Raw genomic sequence first — 18,535 nt, 5'->3', positions numbered from 1 at the left:
TAGAATGGACAAGTTTGGTAAGAAAGTGCTTGTATGGCAAGCTTTTTGTTCTTGTGGAAAAAAAGTTTGCCATATTTCACAATAGGAACCATAAGCGCTGAGAATTACCGGAAGGAGTGCATTCAAAAACGTCTTGTTGCTGTGTATCGTCAACACAAGACCCCACCAATGTTCTGGCCAGACCTTGCATCCGCCCACTACGCTGCTGCCACTCTTGAAATGCTGAAGAAATATACGATTAAATTCGTCGAAAAGGTGAATAATCCACCAAATTGTCCAGAGCTACGTCCGGTTGAACGCTATTGGGTAATTATCAAGCGGTATCTTCGAAAGGATGGTAGAGAAACACAGTCAATTGATGAGTTCAAGAAAATGTGGTCATCTGCAAGCCGAAAAGTTAAGCCAGAAACTGTAAAGAGGCTTGTGAGTGGAGTTCGAGGAAAAGTTCACCAGTTTTATAGTTGGATGAACTTAGTTAGGTTTTACATTTTGTACTTTTTGTTGAAAACTAAACCTTCATTTTGCAAAAAACCGTCTAGAAATTGCTTGAAAAATAATAAAGATATCACCAAAACAAAGTGTCCGTTTGATAAAATGAACAGTCCTTAGACCTTCTGTTTATTATATACAGCTTTTGAAGCCAATTGACACTAATAGTCTGTTCCGAACCGAGATTCGATACAACAAACCAGTTGTTAGACCAGTATCATACCTAGAAACCAGCTGGGAATACATCATTATCTATTTCCTAAATACATTCTAAGTATAGGTAGCTAAAGTCCTCATGAACGGGTTGTTTTTCTCGTTGCCATACGTTTATCAATTATTTTCTAACTGAAAAAAGGTTTTTTCTATAAATTCGAATTGGAATTCACAAGATACTGATTTGTTTAACTCAATGATTTTATGACACTATTGATATGACAAAATAACGTCCGTTGAAAAGACATGTTTATTGTACAACTGTTTTCTATAAAATGCATTCATGTTGTTTTCACTCAGAATAAGCACTACGCGAAAACGCGAAAAATTCACGCATTTCAAAAAGTCGATGCTCTATTTCAAATGCCCATATTTTCGAAAAAAATAATGTCTTGGCCTCGAGAGAGTATTTCATTCAACTCAAATGTTACAGCTTTGAGCCCTGAATGTTGGATGGTTTTGAAAGTGTGGTTTATTTCATTCATATTTTTCGGTACAAATAAACAGGAATGATATCAGAGTAAAAATGATTGCTGAATTTTTAGAATAACGGTATTTAATTAGCCAAATCTTAACGGCCAGCTATCCGCACGCACGATTTTGATCCCTCCAGCGTCATACGACTAAGCTTAATGAGTTCCGTAGGGAAACCGTGCTCCAGCATGATCTGCCACTGCTCGTTTATTTCACTGAGTCGTATGCGACCTGAAATCCACAAACAGATGGTGAGTCGGTAAGTTGTATTCCCGGAACTTATCGAGGATCTGTCGCAGGGTGAAGATTTGATCTGTCGTGGAACGCCCCTGTCGAAAACCAGCCTGGTGTTCGCCAACAAAGCATTCCGTTAACGGTCTCAATCTGAAGAACAGGATACGGGAGAGCACTTCAAACGGAGTTGCCTCGATAGTTGCCACAATCCAATCGATGGCCCTTCTTATAGATAGGGCATATGAGGCCTTCCATTCGTTCGGCATTTGTTCATCCGCCCAGATCCTTAGTATTATCTGGTGGATCGCATAGTACAGCCGCTCGCTTCCCGCTTTAAGAAGTTCGTCCTTGTCATTAACATGACCTGCACAGGGAAATTTCTGCTTCTGACTCTGTTGACAGTTCTATAGAAGCTATCTTCTGGGCTGGCGAGGAACTGCTCCTCGTACTCGCGCTTCTTCCGACGGTGGGATCTATTTTCGGCAGCTCTTGCTACCCCGTAACCTCTCTCTGTTCTGACGCGTAGCCGCAGTGAGCATGCGGCTCCTGGCACGGTTCTTCTCATCTGTCGCTCTGTGGCACTCGGAATCGAACCAAGTGCCTCGCTCGCAGTCGTTTCGATGGCGCCGTGGATACTGCTCCACAGCCCATTTATGTCGTCCACTCCTTCCTCCTGCTGTTCTGCGATCCGTGGATCCAGCTCTCTGGCGTATTCTACTGCCACGCCAACAGCTTTCAACCGCTGAATGTTGAAACGCGTCGTCCTCTCTATGCGAGATTCCAGCACGTTCGACAACCGTGCGCGGATTGTACAAACGACGAAATAATGGTCAGAGTCAATGTTTGGTCCCCGAATAGACCTAACATCAGTAACATCCGGAAAGTGCCGACCGTCAATCAGTACGTGATCGACCTGGGAGCAGGCTTCTCCATTTGGATGTCTCCAGGTGTGTTTCCGAATATTCAAACGTGGAAAATAGGAGCTACATATGGCCATTCCTCCGGCCGCAGCAAAGTTTATCAGCCTCAGGCCGTTTTCATTGGTTGACGAGTGGAGGCTATGCCTTCCAATGACCGGACGGAAGAATTCCTCCCTCCCAACCTGTGCGTTTGCGTCTCCGATGACGACTTTTACGTCGTGTTTTGGGCACTCGTCATAGATTCGCTCAAGCTTGTCATGACTCTCGTTTTCTGATTTCCCAGTACTACGAAACCGACGCCCGTTCCGCTGCTTTGCCGCCACTGTAGTAGATGTGGTACTTTAAAGAAGTGCGTGTAATAGGGTCAACTGCACGGAATTCCCTTTCTCCGGAATTTGGCCACCGAACCTCCTGAATCGCAGCGATTTAGACTCCCTGCCGCTGTAGTTCTCGAGCAAGCAAGCCAGCCCGCGCCGGTTCATTAAGGGATCGGACGTTTCAAGTACCCAATTTCCAATCGTTTACCGTAATCTTTTTCCGTGTTCGTAGCCTAGGTCTTTGTCGATTGATCCGCTCCGTGTTTCTAAATTCGTTGTTCGTGGTTGAAGAAAGGTTTTGGTATGCTATCTTACTAGGGTCGCGATACCTACCCCATCTTGCTGATGGGGCTGCCATCTTAGGTGTAGCTGACGGGATACAGCATTCCATAATTCAACCGCCCGCTCTGGGTCAGACGCTGTTGTACACCGCCCCTATTGGGATACAGCCGCGTACGGCCCCCTTCCCAGTCAGCATACGACCATAGTTTCCACCGGGGGTTGGTTACCCGATCTCCGCTAAGGTTACTCGTATTCCGGTTGGCACCATGTGGAGCTTGGGATAGGAGTTGCTGGACAGAGGTGAATGGCAACATTAGGGTCTCAAGTTACATGTGTCCAGCCATTTGCCAACCGAAGAAAAGAATATCATTATTATTTCTCATGAAAATTCAAATAGCACATAGTGGGCATTTGCCAACATTATCGCATGGGAACATTCGGGAATAATTGTTTTTGTCATAAACACTTCTTCTCGATTCAAAATTCTCGTTTTCAGCCGTTCAGTTGCGGTGAAGGGTTGTTTTTCTGTTTCAATTCGAAAAAATATACAGCCGAGGTATACCAATTGCTGTCAAATACCCCTGTTGAAGCCTTTTTGAGTGGAAGAACGTGTCACGAGAAGTTTTAACGCTTAAAAAATGGCTATTTTCACGTTGTAAACCGGCATAGCGGTGGAAGAAAGAAGGTTTCCGAAGATGTCGAAACTTACTTGACCAAGACGCATTCCAAACGCAAAGGAAATCGGCTGAATCAGTTACACCAGTTACACAGCGAACCGTGTCCAAAGTCCAAACGCCTCAAAGTCATAAGAATGATTCAGCGAGGACAATGGGTTCCGTATTGGGATAGATGAAAAAAAAAAAAATGGGTTCCGTACCAAGAGATGTCGAAAGGGCCTTTCTCTGTTTGTGACCGTAACTGGTGGCGAGAAATGGTTGCATTACGATAACCCAAAGCGCAAAAAGTCATGGTGAAAGCTCGGGTATGCGTCGGAATTGATACCGAAAGCAGACGATGCATTTAAGCCATAAGAGCTGAAGGAAAAACGGCCACAATACTTGGGCTTCTTGGGTCACCTCGAAAAAAGAGCGTTTTTTCGTCAGGAAATCCGCAGAAAGATGAATAAAAGTATAAATATTGCTAGTATGTAATATCTTCTACTTGTACGAAAAGTATTTTAAAGAATTATCGTATTCCAATGATACTACATAAATCTAATTTTCATTCTAAATCATAAAGCTAGTAGTGATCAACGTTATAAAAGCATCCGTTTTTTATATATTTCAAATCTGTATCGTTTTCCTTTTCTTCTGACGCCGGTACACTGGCAGTGTTGGCAGAAAAAATGGTTTGCAACATAAATTTCGACATACTCAACTAGTATTCTAGTATTTTTTTGGCTCACCCTAGCTCTTTTGTGTCTTCGGCCAAGTTGTTAGGCATCAAAAAACCTACCGTTTGAAGTCATGGAACCTATGGTTTGAGCCATTTTGAGCTCTTTAGAATGGAAAATCCAAAAAAGTTGGTTTTTCCATACAAATCTCCATATAAATTTAGAATGCAATGCGCCAAGCGGAGACAAAACCAATCGACTTGCAATAAATTCAGGATTATTCGGGGCCCCAAACAGAACAAAAAAAAACTTGGTTCTGGCTTTCTGCTATCAAACTTCGTTTTGCCTTTCTCCTAGAAAGGTATAGCAATCACTGGAAAAACCAAACTTAGTGGTCCCAATGGCCGAATGTCATATACCACTCGACCCCTTTCGACGAACTGAGCATTTTCTGTATGTATGTATGTATTTCTGGCCTTTGGGTGTACCGCTTCCGCAATATTCATAATGGATGAAGTCGGCATCTTCGCCATCGAAATACCCGGATTAGGCAAAATTAGGGTTTGGAGTCCCGGGAACGATTTCCCGGGATTCCCGGATCCAGGGAACAGAAATATTGATTCCCGGGATTTCCGAGTTCCGTGAAAAATTGTAAGATTCTCTATAGTTTCTTATGCAATATTGCAATAAAATTAAATACGTCAAACTAGTGCGACCTGAAATAAATAATTCAATAAAACTAGAAAACTAGATTTGCGACGCAGTTTATTTAAAAATATCACAATGGCATAGCAAATATATTTAAATGAAAAAAAAAAAAAAAAACCGAATAGGTTTGCTACTGCTCAAGTAAACAGTAAATATTTACTGTAGTGTAAAACATATTCTGCCCAAAAAAGCCGTATCGAATATAGCAAATATTTTCCGCGTCCAATGCCTGCCTAACACTCAGTTTTCTCTTCAACAAACTGAAAGAATTGGACACCAGTTTTCAATTAAGTGTAGCAAAAGCTGTAATCGGTGTTTTGAAAGTATTCCAAAAATCGAACATCAGCGGCGATTCAGCAGACTTGATCAAAGTTTTATAGAAGGAAATAACATTTTTGAGTTTAACGGAAAATTGTCAACGGATCTGGAGCGATTGTTTGACGACATGAAGACCCTTAATTCTCCTCTTCTGCAAATATATGCTACAAGATCGATCACGGATTTTTGGTGTTAACTTGAATAGGTTTTGTATTTTATTTGTTTTTGTTTTGTTTTTCATGCGAATTGAGAATGAAATTTCAAACATTTTTTTGTTATCTTTGACTGATAAACTTCATTTAAAATCACATTTTGCTAAAAAATTCGTCCGTTCCCGGTTCCCGGGAATTCCCGGGAAATGCGATTTTTCATTCCCGTTTCCCGGGAAATCGATTCCCGGGAATATTGCAAACCCTAGGTAAAATTTAGCCATTTTAGGATGTACTCCGGTAACCAGAAGTAGTCATCTGGATTTTTGCGTGATGTATTTGAAACATATTTATTTCATAATATTTGCATATGTATGTTTTAATGTATGATCATATGTGTGTGAATGTTAGGTTTTTATTTTTGATTTAATAATGGTATAGTATTTAATAATGGTATAGTTGTGCTGAAACCAGCATAAATTTTCAAGGAGTATTTTTTCTCTTGAATCGTGTAAATCTATTCTAACATATAATAAGTTCGAATGAGAAAGGCTGGGTCTGACCGCTAGGTGGATAAATTTAGGTTTTTCCATATAACGATTCCCCACCCTAGTGTGTATGTAACGCTCTCCCAATCTCACTCGATTTTCTCAAAGATGGCTGGACCGATTTCAATGAAATTATTCGCAAATGAAAGGTCTAGTTGCCTCATTTTTTGCCGGATTTTTAGTTTCTAGTTTTAGTTAGTTTTTAGTTTTAGTTTTATAGAGATTGAACATGTGGTTCAAAACTTATGGAAAGAAACGTGTTCCGGAGATTGTTCAATCTCACTCATAATTCTAAGAGATGGCTGAACCGATTTTCATAAAATCAGTGTTTAATGGAAGGTCTAGTGGCCCATAAGACCCTATTGATTCGTTTTGCAATCGGACTCTTACTTTGTCAGTTATGTTTAAAAATGTGAAATCTAGCTATGAAAAGAAACATATTCCGAAGAATACTCAAACTCACTCACTTTTTTCAGAGATGGCTGAACCGATTTCCACAGAATAAGTGTCAAATGAAAGGCCTAGCTGTCTCATAACACCCTATAAATTTCATTGTAATCGGACTGTAACTTCGTCTGTAATGTATCAACATGTGAAAATCACGAAACTCCATTATCTCAGAAACTACACATTCGAATTGAACAATACTAATATCAGATGGATGGGCCAGTTAAGGGTTAATTAAAGAGTTTCATAATGATTAGGCATGTGGTTCAAAAGCTGTGAAAAGAAACATGTTCCGATAACTTTTCAAGTTCATTCGTCTTACCCAAGGAGAAGAATCTTAGTGTCAAATGAAAGGTTTGGTTGCCATTTCATTTAATTATATTTGGACCTTCATTTCAACCGTTATGTATTAAACTCTGAAAACAACGAAAGTCTATTAACGCAAAGAATACACGACTTATTTGAACACCACTACGGGCTGTCTCTCAAACGTACAAATAACAAATTTCATAACCATTTGATACGTGATTCAAAAGTTAAGAAAAGAAACGAAATTGATTGATCAAAATATTTTGTACTATTTGAATGTTCCCGGTATTGCTCTGATTGAAGTGTTCGATGTTAGGAGACATTTTTTTATTTCGATATTTCTTTAGCACAAATATAACGTCCACGTTTTGCTCCAATTATTACTTCTAATACAACATTAATATTACATTGTATTGTATTGAATTATTGGATTGAATTCGGCAATATAAGGTTGTTTCCCAGGTCGCAAAATCGACTTTCGAAAGAAAGTATGGAGTTGATTCCCGGCCTCTAAGCATTATCCCGGTTCCTGAAAAACTCACATTGGGTAATTAAACTGGAAGCTACTATCCAAAAAATTTAAAGGGCGTCTGAAGTTGATTTTTGACCCCTGGGTATCATACTGTTCCACAAATTCTCATATTAAATAAAATGTGGTCTTTTTTTGCTGTTATTTTTTCATAAAATTGAAGTGTTCGTGTGAATCCATTTAAAGAAATAATAAGGTTGAATAAGAAAGGCTGTGTCTGACCGCTAAATGGATTAATTTAGGTTTTTTAAACTTTCTTTCAAAAAAAATTTTTCGTTGTGTATATTTTGTTTCAAAAAACCAAAACTATTCTGAGCAACTTTGCCAAAGACGTCACACCAATCAAATAGACCGTTTTGGCTCTAGAAATATTTGTAATCATTAGAGACAGTGGTAATTCGCGGCAAAAAAGTTGAAAATTCACGGGTGGTAAAATAAAAAATATTCAGAATTCGCTGTAATTTCGCGGCAACCTTTTCTTTAAAATAAAAAACGCCAAAATGAAGTGCTTTTTTGGGTACAAACTATACAAAAACTGTTTTAGTCAATTCGATATACGGTAATTTAACCGTACGATTCATGAATTCTTTGTTGAACGGACTACTGTCAAAATGTCTTCAATCTTATTTTGGTATCGGCAGGCACGTATTATTCTTGTTATTCTAACTTACGCTGCATTCCGCATCTATCGAGTTCCCGTTGGATTCTATTTACCAACCGGAAAACCTCAAGAAACCGTCCGCGTTTCGAATGCTTACCAATATTATAATATCAGTCTCAATGTTGCGTATTTTTAAATATGCAAAAATCTTTGCTTCTTGAATTAAGTAGGTACATTTTTCATCTTCGATTTTGCACACCCTGCTCGAAGAGGATCTAGTATCAGAACCGCCCGCAAACAATTCAACTCAGGCTGACGAAATCTCGTTGTAAGAGAGCATTAGTATTATTCCATCTTATTCGTTGCGTAGGAAAAGGCCTCCCGTTGCCATCGAGGTGCCCATTAATTTTTAGATTTGTTCGTGGTGCTGGTTTTCGCGGCATTTCGCGGATTTTCGATAATTTCGCGGTCGATGCTGAATTTCGCGGAATTCGCGGCTTCCGCTAAATCGCGATTTACCACTGTCCCTAGAGTTAACTATGCTTTTTCTACATAGCATAGAAACCAATAGCACAAAATAACATCATTTGCCCAAAGAAAAAATTGAAAAAAAAACTGCGGTAATTTTTGTGGAATTGGTCTGAAAGAACATTGGGTGATTTTTTTCTTCCTGAATCGTTCTATTTTTTTGGTATAAAATGCGGTTCTATTGGAATGCGAATATTCTGGAACGATACAGTATTTAGAAAATGCTTTGAAACTGAACCGTTAAAAAATGTCTAACATTTTTCCATTCTGGATTTACTACCAAATTTTTCGTTATTACCACGAAAATAATGACAACAAAAGAAAAAAATCAACTGTTTTTGGTGATATGGTATATCAGAACGAGTGTCTGCAGTATTATTATCCACTTATTTTATATTTCACATTTATCTTGTAATAAGCAGTATTCAACTCCTATTTTCTAACCCTTAACTGATCTAACGGCACTGCTGTCATACGGTAGACGCTTGATTTACGTTGTCAATGAAACTAATCAGATGAACAACAGAATTGTCTTTGTATTCAAATCAAGCCAGGCTCATTGAAACAAATGTGTGACCATAAGAATTAAAAGATAAGTATGGATATTAGGAATCAAGGTTTCTGGCGAGATTTCGGGGCAGACTGTGGTTACACTATTTTTCTCAAGACTGTTTCGTAGTACAAAATGCGAAGTTTTCGATGAGTGGACTTTTATTATTTCGATTATTTGGTTGATTACATAGAACAACTCTTTCCTTTGAAAGGCATCGGCTTAGGTACAGTTGCCAATCAAGGTGCTCAGTGTTGTTGTTTGAGCACTGAAAACGCTACTTGCCAGTGTAAGGCATTCGTTAAGTCGTGCTTGAGACATGCTGGCTTCCACAGCAAGTAACGAAGCTGCTGTATCGAATTCCGGTTGGACTAACGTAGAATACAGCACTGTAACAGTGTCTGCGCTTGGTATCATCTGGAAAATGATAAATTGAGGTAATAACTCGGATGCTCCTTCAACCGTATCTTACCGTTTGTAGGCATGCCAGTGCTTGTTGGTAGGAGAGGGGAACACTAGCGAAGTTTGTGTAGGAACCACAGCTTCCGATGAGGGCGATAATATTTTGGTGACTACCAATCGCCATTTGTTGCAAACGGACAATGATGTCCATAATGGCAGCCGCTTTCGTTTGTTCCGATTGAAGGCATGATCCAATAGCGGTCTGGGCTGTAGATAACGCGGTGGTGATAGAGGCAGAATATTTGGCACTGCAAGCAGCTCCCGTTGTTCCTAGGCTCATGACCTGTGTTCCCAAAGCAGCCGCCAAATCGGAAATCGAACTGGTGTACAACGCAGAAGCAGTCTGTACCAGTTGCACTGCTTGACTGTATATTGTGCTTAGGCCGTAGTTAACGGTATCCATATTGTTGGAGGAAATTGAATTCATGGTGCTGGTAATGGTTGTAGAGATAGAAGTCCATGCGGTGGTGTAGGCGCCAAGGTTTAAGTCCTTTGCGTAAATAGCAAGCTTTGTGGCAACTGATTTCAAATCACTGGCAACAGTTTTTGAGGCAGTGCTGAAAAACGAAACAGCAGTAGCGTTAACACTGTTAAGAGCACTCAGGAAAGTGGCTTGAGTCGCATTGATGCTCACGGCTGCTTTGCTAACAGTGGTGGCCATAGTCGTTAAGTAGGTGTTAGTTGAAACAGCAGCAGTGGCCATTCCTTTCACATTGTTAGTGATATTGGTAAGCTGTTTTGAAATGGTCGTGAAGGCTGTGTTAATGGCCGTACCGGAAGAAGCGTCGATTGCAGAGTTTGCTTGAGTTGCCGTTACCGCGGCGGCAGTACCGGCGTTCGCAATAGCGGTATATATTGCCGTTTGCAAATTCGATAAAGCAAGAGTAATATCACTCATCGCTGTTTGAACGTTATTAATCTGGTCCATTATTTGGTTCAACGCGCTACTGCTGGGTAGAACTGAAGATATAGCACTAAGGTATGCACTGCCATCCCCATTTAGGTACGTTGAAATACCATCGAGAGACGTAAATATATTGCTAAGCAACGTACTAGGTTCCGTTTTTGTATCCGACAGTGCGACAGTGATGTTTTTGTTTAAATATCCTGCGACAACCACGAGCCCATTCACGTAACTCTGCAGGTTGGTGCTTACCGTAGAAATCATAGCATTAGTACTGGTCGTTGGCAGACCTTTAACAGTACCAGCCAGCGTGGTTATAGCTGTCATGAATGTTGAAAGCCCAGACGTTATTCCAGTCGTTGGATTAAGTTTGGGTGTCAAGCCAAAATTTGGGGATCCATTCGAAATCTACAGCAAAACATGTTACATATTACGTGGGCAGATATTAATTCGGCAAAAAACTTACCCCAAAATACGCCAGGGCAATCAATAGGAAAATCTTTCTCATCTTGCAGGATTAGCTGATGCTAGTGTGCTTTCTACTGCGAAACTGATAGCTAGCACCCAAATTTATTGTATATATCTGGTTCTCACAATCAGCCACGTAGCACATTTATTGAGAAACTTGTGCAAAATTACACATGTTATGCAGGTGGCTGTCATGTGGATGGGACGGGTACTTGGTTGAATCCATACTCCATAGCGGCATGTGTTTTGGGAAGGTCATTTCACCTCCAGCAAATCTGTTTTGAAGGAACGGAATCTCTCTATAACGGCTGTTTAAATAGTAAAATCAAACTGTTTCTAATTGTTTGATGGTGGCCTAAAATCTTTACCATAAATAAGTGATCGAGTGATGAAAGCTGCCGGATTTTGAGACAGTAATGAAATCTTTAGGTATAAACTTGAGTTGGCTCAGAATTACATAAACTAATGAGTTTTCGGCGGTAATGCGGTGGAAGAAAATGTGTGAAACTATTTACTTACTTAGAAATTATAAACTAAGTTCGATACTTCATGAAACATAGCAACACTGTGAGTGAGAATGAACGCTGTTTCAAGTAATGCTCGCATTAGAACAATTCGTTAATTCTCTCTTTACTTTTTATGGCATGCAACCAAAGCTAAAAATTTAGGAATTATCTTTATCCTCTATAGGAAGTTGTTGTTTTTTGGAGAAGTGTATTTGAAAAAAAAAAGAAACAGTTTTTTGCGCTCTACTATAAAGATTCACTGTTGGGCGTTAAATTAATTTTTTATTTTGGACATACGAAAAAAACAAGAGATTATAAGTACTTTGAAAACCATGCTTTTCTTTCTCTTTCCTATTTACATATTGTTTAAATATAGGGTTTTGATTGCAAAGTATTTAATACCAGATCATAATTGTCAAGACTTGCTTGATTCTGCAAATAAGGCTAATCATTCGCAGTGATTTATACCTTTTTATCAAGATGAAGGATATAACGTTACAACCAACTTAATTGCCAACTTGTTCAATCAAAAGAGACTCTTTCCGTAGCAATTGAGTTTTGCACTTTAAATTCTGATAGACAAGCTTAAGAGTTAGATTAGTTAAATAACACTGCTCAACCAGGTTCCGCCGTGGAGCTCAATCGGGAAAAATTGTGGAAGATTCTAGCTTTTCAACCTTTCATGTAAATTTTAGTGACCCTGGCAAATATAAAAAAGCGTCAAAAGGCAGAAGAACAATTGCTTGCCGGGTTCGTCGCTTTTATGTTTGCTCACGGGAAAACTTCACATAAATCCCTGGAGATTTTACGCACTCTGAGCTGGTTAAGGGCACCACAACTCTGGAACTGTCAAAGACTTATGACCTTTAACTTTTTTACAGGTTGAGCTCAAACCTGTGTTAACAACAGGTCGACAAAAGCGAAAAAAATTGTCTCAAAGTTTAGCCTGGAAAAAAAATGAAAGAATAAAGATTTTGACCCATACCTACGAATTTTTTTCGCTTTTGTCGTCGCTTTTTGTAATCAATAGTTGTATAAATTACACACAATGTAATCTTTACAAACATGAAACACTTACACTGTGAAATGTTTTTTTATGTCAAGAAAACCAGCTCCTGTGAAATAATCCGCAGGATTTCTAGATCGTGTCATAATAGTAGCTCCGAGGAATTGATGGTTCGTTTGTGGAATGCTTATGTTCATCTTGAAGCGACGTTTTAATTTTGCATCTACGAGACCCCAAAACAACGATCCCATATTGACCTCACCAAAAAGGAAAGAAAACATTTCTCTCTCTTTGATCTGTGTTGAGAATGTGTCGTTGGCAGGGGTCCGTTACCGTTAGGTGGCCAGTCGTGGAAGTATCGCGCTCAAGAGCGGACATGATGGGCTGGATTAAAATAATCCCATCGCTTCTGGTGGTGTTCGCTGTTTCGGCAATGGTAAAACATTTTCTCTTTTAATCGAAAACAAGAAAGTTAATAGAAGACATATTTTTCCAGATCAACCGTGCTCGGGCAGATTTTGGGTTAAATGCAGTGGTTACTGATCACAATAGTATCATCTACAGTGCTAATGGAATAAATAATGCCTTGAAGGAATTCGATAAAACTGTTCGGAAAAATAGCGTAGCTGCCCAAACGGATCGCGTGCGGGAGATCAATAAACTGGTTGTCGATATGACATACGACATTGCTGAACTTAGCAGAGCAGTAGTTGAAAATGTAAAAAAAGCCTTGGATGATAGAACAACACCCGTTGATGAGGTGTTCTTGACGCTGGGTGGATCGTACTGTCGAATGAATCGCTATCTAGAATCAAATGTTACGATCATGGCATACGATCTTAACAATACTGTAGGGAGCGCATTTACTTCGAAAATTACGCAGGTTTTAGGCTCGATGAATGCAGCCATCGTGAACATATCATATGCGACAGCGCAAATTGAGGTTGTCATTGGTAATGCAATGGTTGCTACCAAGGGAGAGCCACTATCTAAAAATGTTTTAACGGACAGCGGTCCATTGAACGTGACGAGCTCTCTTTCAACAGCACTAGAACAAATGAAAGTTGAAATGTCGACCCTGACTCGAGTGATCGAGAACTTACTACGGGATATGTCCCAGATCGATTCTTACATTTCTAAGTTCAATAGTACATCTCAATCAATCCAGCAGAACTTAAATGCTACTGCACTTAGCGTTCAAAAGGAATTGGAAAACGTGCAAGCAAATCTTTTGAAAAGGTATTATAATTGTCAAAACAATGTAAAATCAGAACTAGGTAATGCAATCTTAAAGATCGATGGATTTAGCACGCATCCTAAATTGCAACCGTTATTGGATAACTACACTGCCGAATATACCCGAATTTACTACAATCTATTCAATCGGAACGACTCAGATGTTTCCGATTTCGTAAACTTTTTCCAGAACTGCACTACTTTAATGTACCAGTTAAGTCAGCATTACTATGAAGAGCTAGATTCAAATATGCAGGAAATTAACGACGATGTGACAAATGCATATTTGGAACGAAACGAAAACAAAGAGGCTTGCTTTAACAGACAAGTAAAACAGATATTTTCTCATTTATCAAACTTCCAATACAATATAAACAACTGCATGGGACAAGAAAAAAATCGACTGTGGCGATTCGACGAAGTGTTTGAGAAGATATCGCAGCTTGTCCAGTACACCACTCAAGAGTTTGTAGCGAATATCGTCGGCTGTAGCGCCTACTCAGGTTTCGCCAATTCGGCTGTTGCATTTAGTCAAGCTGAAGCGTGTCTAAAAACGGTTAGTAACTAGTGAAATATTAACATCTGATCGAAATTATTTTAGTTTATCGGATTTCAGAATTTAGAGAATATGCAAAGTTTTCAAACTATCATAAATCACCAGCTGGACGGAATAAAGCCGATCAATCAGGTGGAGGCTTTGGCATGCCGTTTTCGGTTGGAAAATTGCATGGCGGTTTACTACAAAACAGAAACCGCCGCTGTTGAAGTTTGGAGGGATGAAACTGAGTTGTGCGCCTCTAATGCAGTGCAGTGAGATACAATAGAATTTCATCCACCAACTCCCTTGTTCAGATGTTACTTAGATCAGCAGAACGATGGATCAAAAGTACTTTTGAAGAGTTTTAGTTGTATGTGTAGAAAACGCTGGTCGACAAAAACGAAAAAAAATGCTTTAAAGTTCAACAAGTTGACCTATAAAGATTATAGCTTTTTAATTTTGGTGCCCCTAGTAAATGCTGAAGAGCGTCAAAAGGCCGCGGAGTAATTGCTCACAGGGTTTGTTTGTTTTTACGTTTGCTTAACAGAAAACTCCTTTAGGTCTCTGTGAAAGTTATCTTTGCCAGAGGTACCAAAGTTCACAGGAATGGGTTAAAAGCTATAATCTTTCAATATTTTTTCAATGTGAGCTCTAGATGTTTACCAGTGTTATTTGAGTATAAACCGATCAAAATGTATTATTTACGTCTGTCAAGGTGAATTTTTAGAAAAAATATTTAAAAAAGTTGTTGCAGCTGTGGTGCAATATTTAAATAAATAATATTTATAAACATTTTTTATCCATTTTATAGTACTAGAAGTAATAAATTATTTTTACAATAGTTATAAAATAAAGCGGTTCATGTTGATTTTTTTTAAACAATATTTATCGCAGTATTAGCATATCGCAATATTCTACAACATCCACGATTAATGTGCGTAGAGCACCACTGGGAGAATCTGCGTCCTGTGAGCAGATCTGTAGGCTGCGGGACCTAAGCTGGCTACGTAATCCATAAAATGCCATGTTCGTTGCCGCAATCCGTCTCTTCACATAGTTATCACACGTTACGAGTGTATCTAGATAAACATCTTGTTGCCGGTCCTTTGCACACCTGCCCTTCGTATACCACTATGCTATGTTGAACCGCAAGCTCGTCCCCTCGCTTCAGACCATGAACGTGTGCGAAATTTCGCCCTTGTTCTGATACTTAATATAAATAAAACTGTCAAGAGTCGCACGTATCAGCTGATTCAGTTTTATTGGGAACCCTTGTTCAAGCACGATCTGTCACAGCTCGTTGCGTTTTACTGAATCGTACGCCGCACAGTGCGGTGAATGCATGGGAATATGGGACAAAATTCAAAACAGCCATTCTAGTAAGCAAACGCTACTATTTGTATAGCTGGCATACTAATCGCAAAAGTGTCTCCAACGTCAAATTATAAAATATTAAAAATATAAAATATTGCTGGTATATTTTCAACATCGAGATGGAAGGCCGGTAACTTAAAAGTGACGCAAACGCCACCAAAATGAGGTTCAATTTTTATTTTTATCTATTTCCCATTGAATTATGTTTAAAGACGTTTTACTACTGCAAAACATTTACGTATCATCAAACCGGGAAATTTTTAAAATGTTCTACACATCTGTTGTACATAAAAATAAGGGACGGATGCTAGATAATTCTTGGTTGCAGGTATCATTCGAAAACGTGATTTGGTTGAAGGAGCGAAACTTTTTTTTCCTTCAAGGTTGAAGGCACCGTTAGTAACTAGAGCTGACGACGATGATTGCCTGTCTATGTGCAGGTTGGCCACGTGTTTTAGCTTTTATTTACTTTTCTGGCATTATAAGTCTTTGAAATCCCGATCAAAAACATTCCCGATCAAACGATTATAACAAACAGGTAACACAAATATATCTGAACATGATATAAAAAACAAAGCCTGTAATATTCTTGATATGCCAGAATGATAAAAAGTACAGAATTATATCAAATTCTGTTATCATACACTTGAATGTGCAAAAGTGTGTTTTTTTAAAGCATATTTATAACAAAATTTGTTATTCAATTTACAAATTATTGTACCTTCTAACTAATTCTGATCTTTTTCTGCCAAAAATCTTACAAAACTTGCTATAATTTGTAAAAATCAGTAAGTTATTTTGATAGGAATTTTGATATTTTAACTATTAACGAGACCAAGTTTAGAACACAAGATGACACAAAAAGTTCGTAACAAAATATCAATATTTGTTGTAACCCTGACATTTTTGACTGATCGGGTTCACAATAAGAAACACCTGTTTCTCCATTCATCTCAACGTTCGGCATAGCAAAGATCACAAGATTTTCGACAAAAAGCGATCCGAAACAAAATATTTTTTTTGCACACTGCTCAATCGTCATCGACACAAAGTTGCCAGATTATTGAATAGTAAATTCCAAATAATTTTTCAACTATAGCCTGAAAATGACGAATATCACACAAAAAACAGATTTTTTGACATGTTTGTAAAGGAAAAATGATAAAGTCGATTTCTGAAATCTTCATGTAATATACTAGTAACGATGTATTCTTCTTAAATGGTTTCGTGCATTTATTAAAAAATAAATTGTTTTCGTCTACTTTGTACTCAGTTCGAATGTTGCGCATAATTTAGCTGGTAACTTTATTGAACTGAGCCAACTATTCAATAGAAAACATATACTTTGAAATCTCAGCCAAACGATGGCGTAATCACCAGACTTCTCACTGAACAAAAATTCCTAAGTACAGTAATGGACACGTGGTTTGATGCAGACGTGCAGCCAAGTTTATTTCATTTCACACACTATCAGTGCCTTGCACCAATACTGACACTTGTTAATGACTGTGTATGAATGTGTGTACACACTCGTTTCTTGTTTCTTTGCCCATTAAGAGTACCCATTAGGGTGCTAATCACTTGTATGGGAAAAAGTGACCAGAAAATTTCAGAAATAAACCCTATACAGAATTTTTGACTGTCCCGAAGAAACACCCTGTTTCACTTTTTCATTTTTCACTATTGTTATTTTCCATTTAACTTTATTTGATTTCACGAAGTCCTAGGTTTTTCCAACGTTTTGAAAGCCAACGAAAGTTAAACACCAAATGATAAACTCTATGCTTGCAATAGTATTTGTGATGCTTCTTCAAGCTTACTAATACTTGTTTCCAAAACAGAAGGTATTAGTGGACAATTGTGGGTACTTAATGCAATCAACAACAAAAAAAAAAGGAAAATTATGTTTGTCTATGGCTCAACGTACTGTATTTCCTTTCAAATGATTGTTTTGTTTTTGAGCCAAATATCGTTTGCGTTGAAAAATGGACTTTATTCGGATGGACTAAGACAGATAATTGAGTCTGATAAATTTCCCATGGAAAGCCTATCTGCATAAAAAATCTACGCCCACGCGAGTAGCTTTCTGACAGTTAACCAAAACATTCGCATGATGGACGAAAACATGCGTGTAGGCATGTTTTTGAGTTCTTTCTTCGTTTTATTTATCAATTCCTCCGCAGTTTTCGCGGCAAAAATGTTGAAATTCTCGATGGGACGCAACTGTTGTACGTTGGGTGGGTTGAACTTGGGTACCACATTGTTATTCAGCCGCTCCATCTCTTCCAACCATCGCTTCTAGTAGTGGGCCAACGCCAGATCCGGCAAGAATACCGCGCCTTCGCCCTTACGTTCTATAAATTTCCCCATTCACGGTCAGTCTGCAGCGAAAGAAGCGCGGTTTTGACAACCCTTTCTCGCCGATTGTCAACCACAGCAGCACCTTGTTGGCGAGCTTAGTGTGTGAATTGAACAATAATTTGAAGCTCACTTCCTTTTGGGGGAGGTAAAATACGAAGTGCCCTGCCAGTCATTACCATCCGGGGTGAGACCTACACGGAAATAAAACGACACGTCATGTTAAAGTGCTTTACACTTGAATTCGCCTACTGAATAAAACATTCATAAAAATTCATGTGCAAAACACTGCAGATTTATCTATAGCCTGTCACCACATTTTCAACAGAAAAAAACATATTCGATTCGTTTGTTATCTCATAGTAATATAAGAATTAGATCTTGAATCTGAAATAAACTTGGGTGTTATTGAAAAATATTTTTTTTATTTTTCATTAAAAACCATGTGAAATGCAAATGATTTTATGATTTTATTGGATGTGTTTTGATTAGATAGGAAACTGGTTAATTAACTTAAACTTTTCGGAAACATCTAATTACAAGTTAATAATACCTAATAATAACAAATGCAATGTTACTAGTCGATCTTTCCCTAAACTCATGCGTCTTGTCGTTATCCTAAAATGTCACAAAATGATAATTAAATTCACGTTTCATTTTCTAAAGAAAGTACACAGTTGCTTCATCCAGGTGTAAAATTTCCCGCGTAGCTAGAGGTAAATCCTCCATGGGCT

At 38.6% G+C, this 18,535-nt stretch overlaps 3 protein-coding genes across 5 annotated transcripts in view; 2 read left to right on the top strand and 1 right to left on the bottom strand.

The window, feature by feature from the left end:
• Nucleotides 1-18,535, top strand: part of LOC129732425 (uncharacterized) — a 269,530-nt gene that overhangs the window by 95,997 nt on the left and 154,998 nt on the right. The window lies entirely within an intron of this gene.
• LOC129732427 (uncharacterized) lies at nt 9,093-10,889 on the bottom strand. The gene is made up of 3 exons (XM_055693316.1): nt 10,782-10,889; nt 9,422-10,723; nt 9,093-9,366 (listed from the first exon to the last, which is right to left on the bottom strand). The coding sequence occupies exons 1-3, from the start codon at nt 10,821-10,823 to the stop codon at nt 9,172-9,174; spliced, it is 1,539 nt and encodes a 512-aa protein (XP_055549291.1). The 5' UTR covers nt 10,824-10,889; the 3' UTR covers nt 9,093-9,171.
• Nucleotides 12,613-14,884, top strand: LOC129732426 (uncharacterized). The gene is made up of 3 exons (XM_055693315.1): nt 12,613-12,731; nt 12,792-14,087; nt 14,148-14,884. The coding sequence occupies exons 1-3, from the start codon at nt 12,672-12,674 to the stop codon at nt 14,343-14,345; spliced, it is 1,554 nt and encodes a 517-aa protein (XP_055549290.1). The 5' UTR covers nt 12,613-12,671; the 3' UTR covers nt 14,346-14,884.

This window comes from Wyeomyia smithii, chromosome 3, assembly GCF_029784165.1.
Source record: "Wyeomyia smithii strain HCP4-BCI-WySm-NY-G18 chromosome 3, ASM2978416v1, whole genome shotgun sequence".
NCBI lineage: Eukaryota > Metazoa > Arthropoda > Insecta > Diptera > Culicidae > Wyeomyia > Wyeomyia smithii.
The sequence above is the reverse complement of the archived record's forward strand: the minus strand, read 5'-3'. Positions and strand labels throughout refer to the sequence as shown.

What these genes read in the sequence shown, in the direction of transcription:
- LOC129732427 (XM_055693316.1), bottom strand. Translation starts at nt 10,823, where the DNA reads ATGAGAAAGATTTTCCTATTGATTGCCCTGGCGTATTTTGGG. An exon ending in TTGCCCTGGCGTATTTTGGG is followed by an intron (nt 10,724 to 10,781) that starts GTAAGTTTTTTG and finishes GTTTTGCTGTAG; the next exon opens with ATTTCGAATGGATCCCCAAA. An exon ending in CACTGGCATGCCTACAAACG is followed by an intron (nt 9,367 to 9,421) that starts GTAAGATACGGT and finishes ATCATTTTCCAG; the next exon opens with ATGATACCAAGCGCAGACAC.
- LOC129732426 (XM_055693315.1), top strand. Translation starts at nt 12,672, where the DNA reads ATGATGGGCTGGATTAAAATAATCCCATCGCTTCTGGTGGTGTTCGCT. An exon ending in TGTTCGCTGTTTCGGCAATG is followed by an intron (nt 12,732 to 12,791) that starts GTAAAACATTTT and finishes ATATTTTTCCAG; the next exon opens with ATCAACCGTGCTCGGGCAGA. An exon ending in CTGAAGCGTGTCTAAAAACG is followed by an intron (nt 14,088 to 14,147) that starts GTTAGTAACTAG and finishes ATCGGATTTCAG; the next exon opens with AATTTAGAGAATATGCAAAG.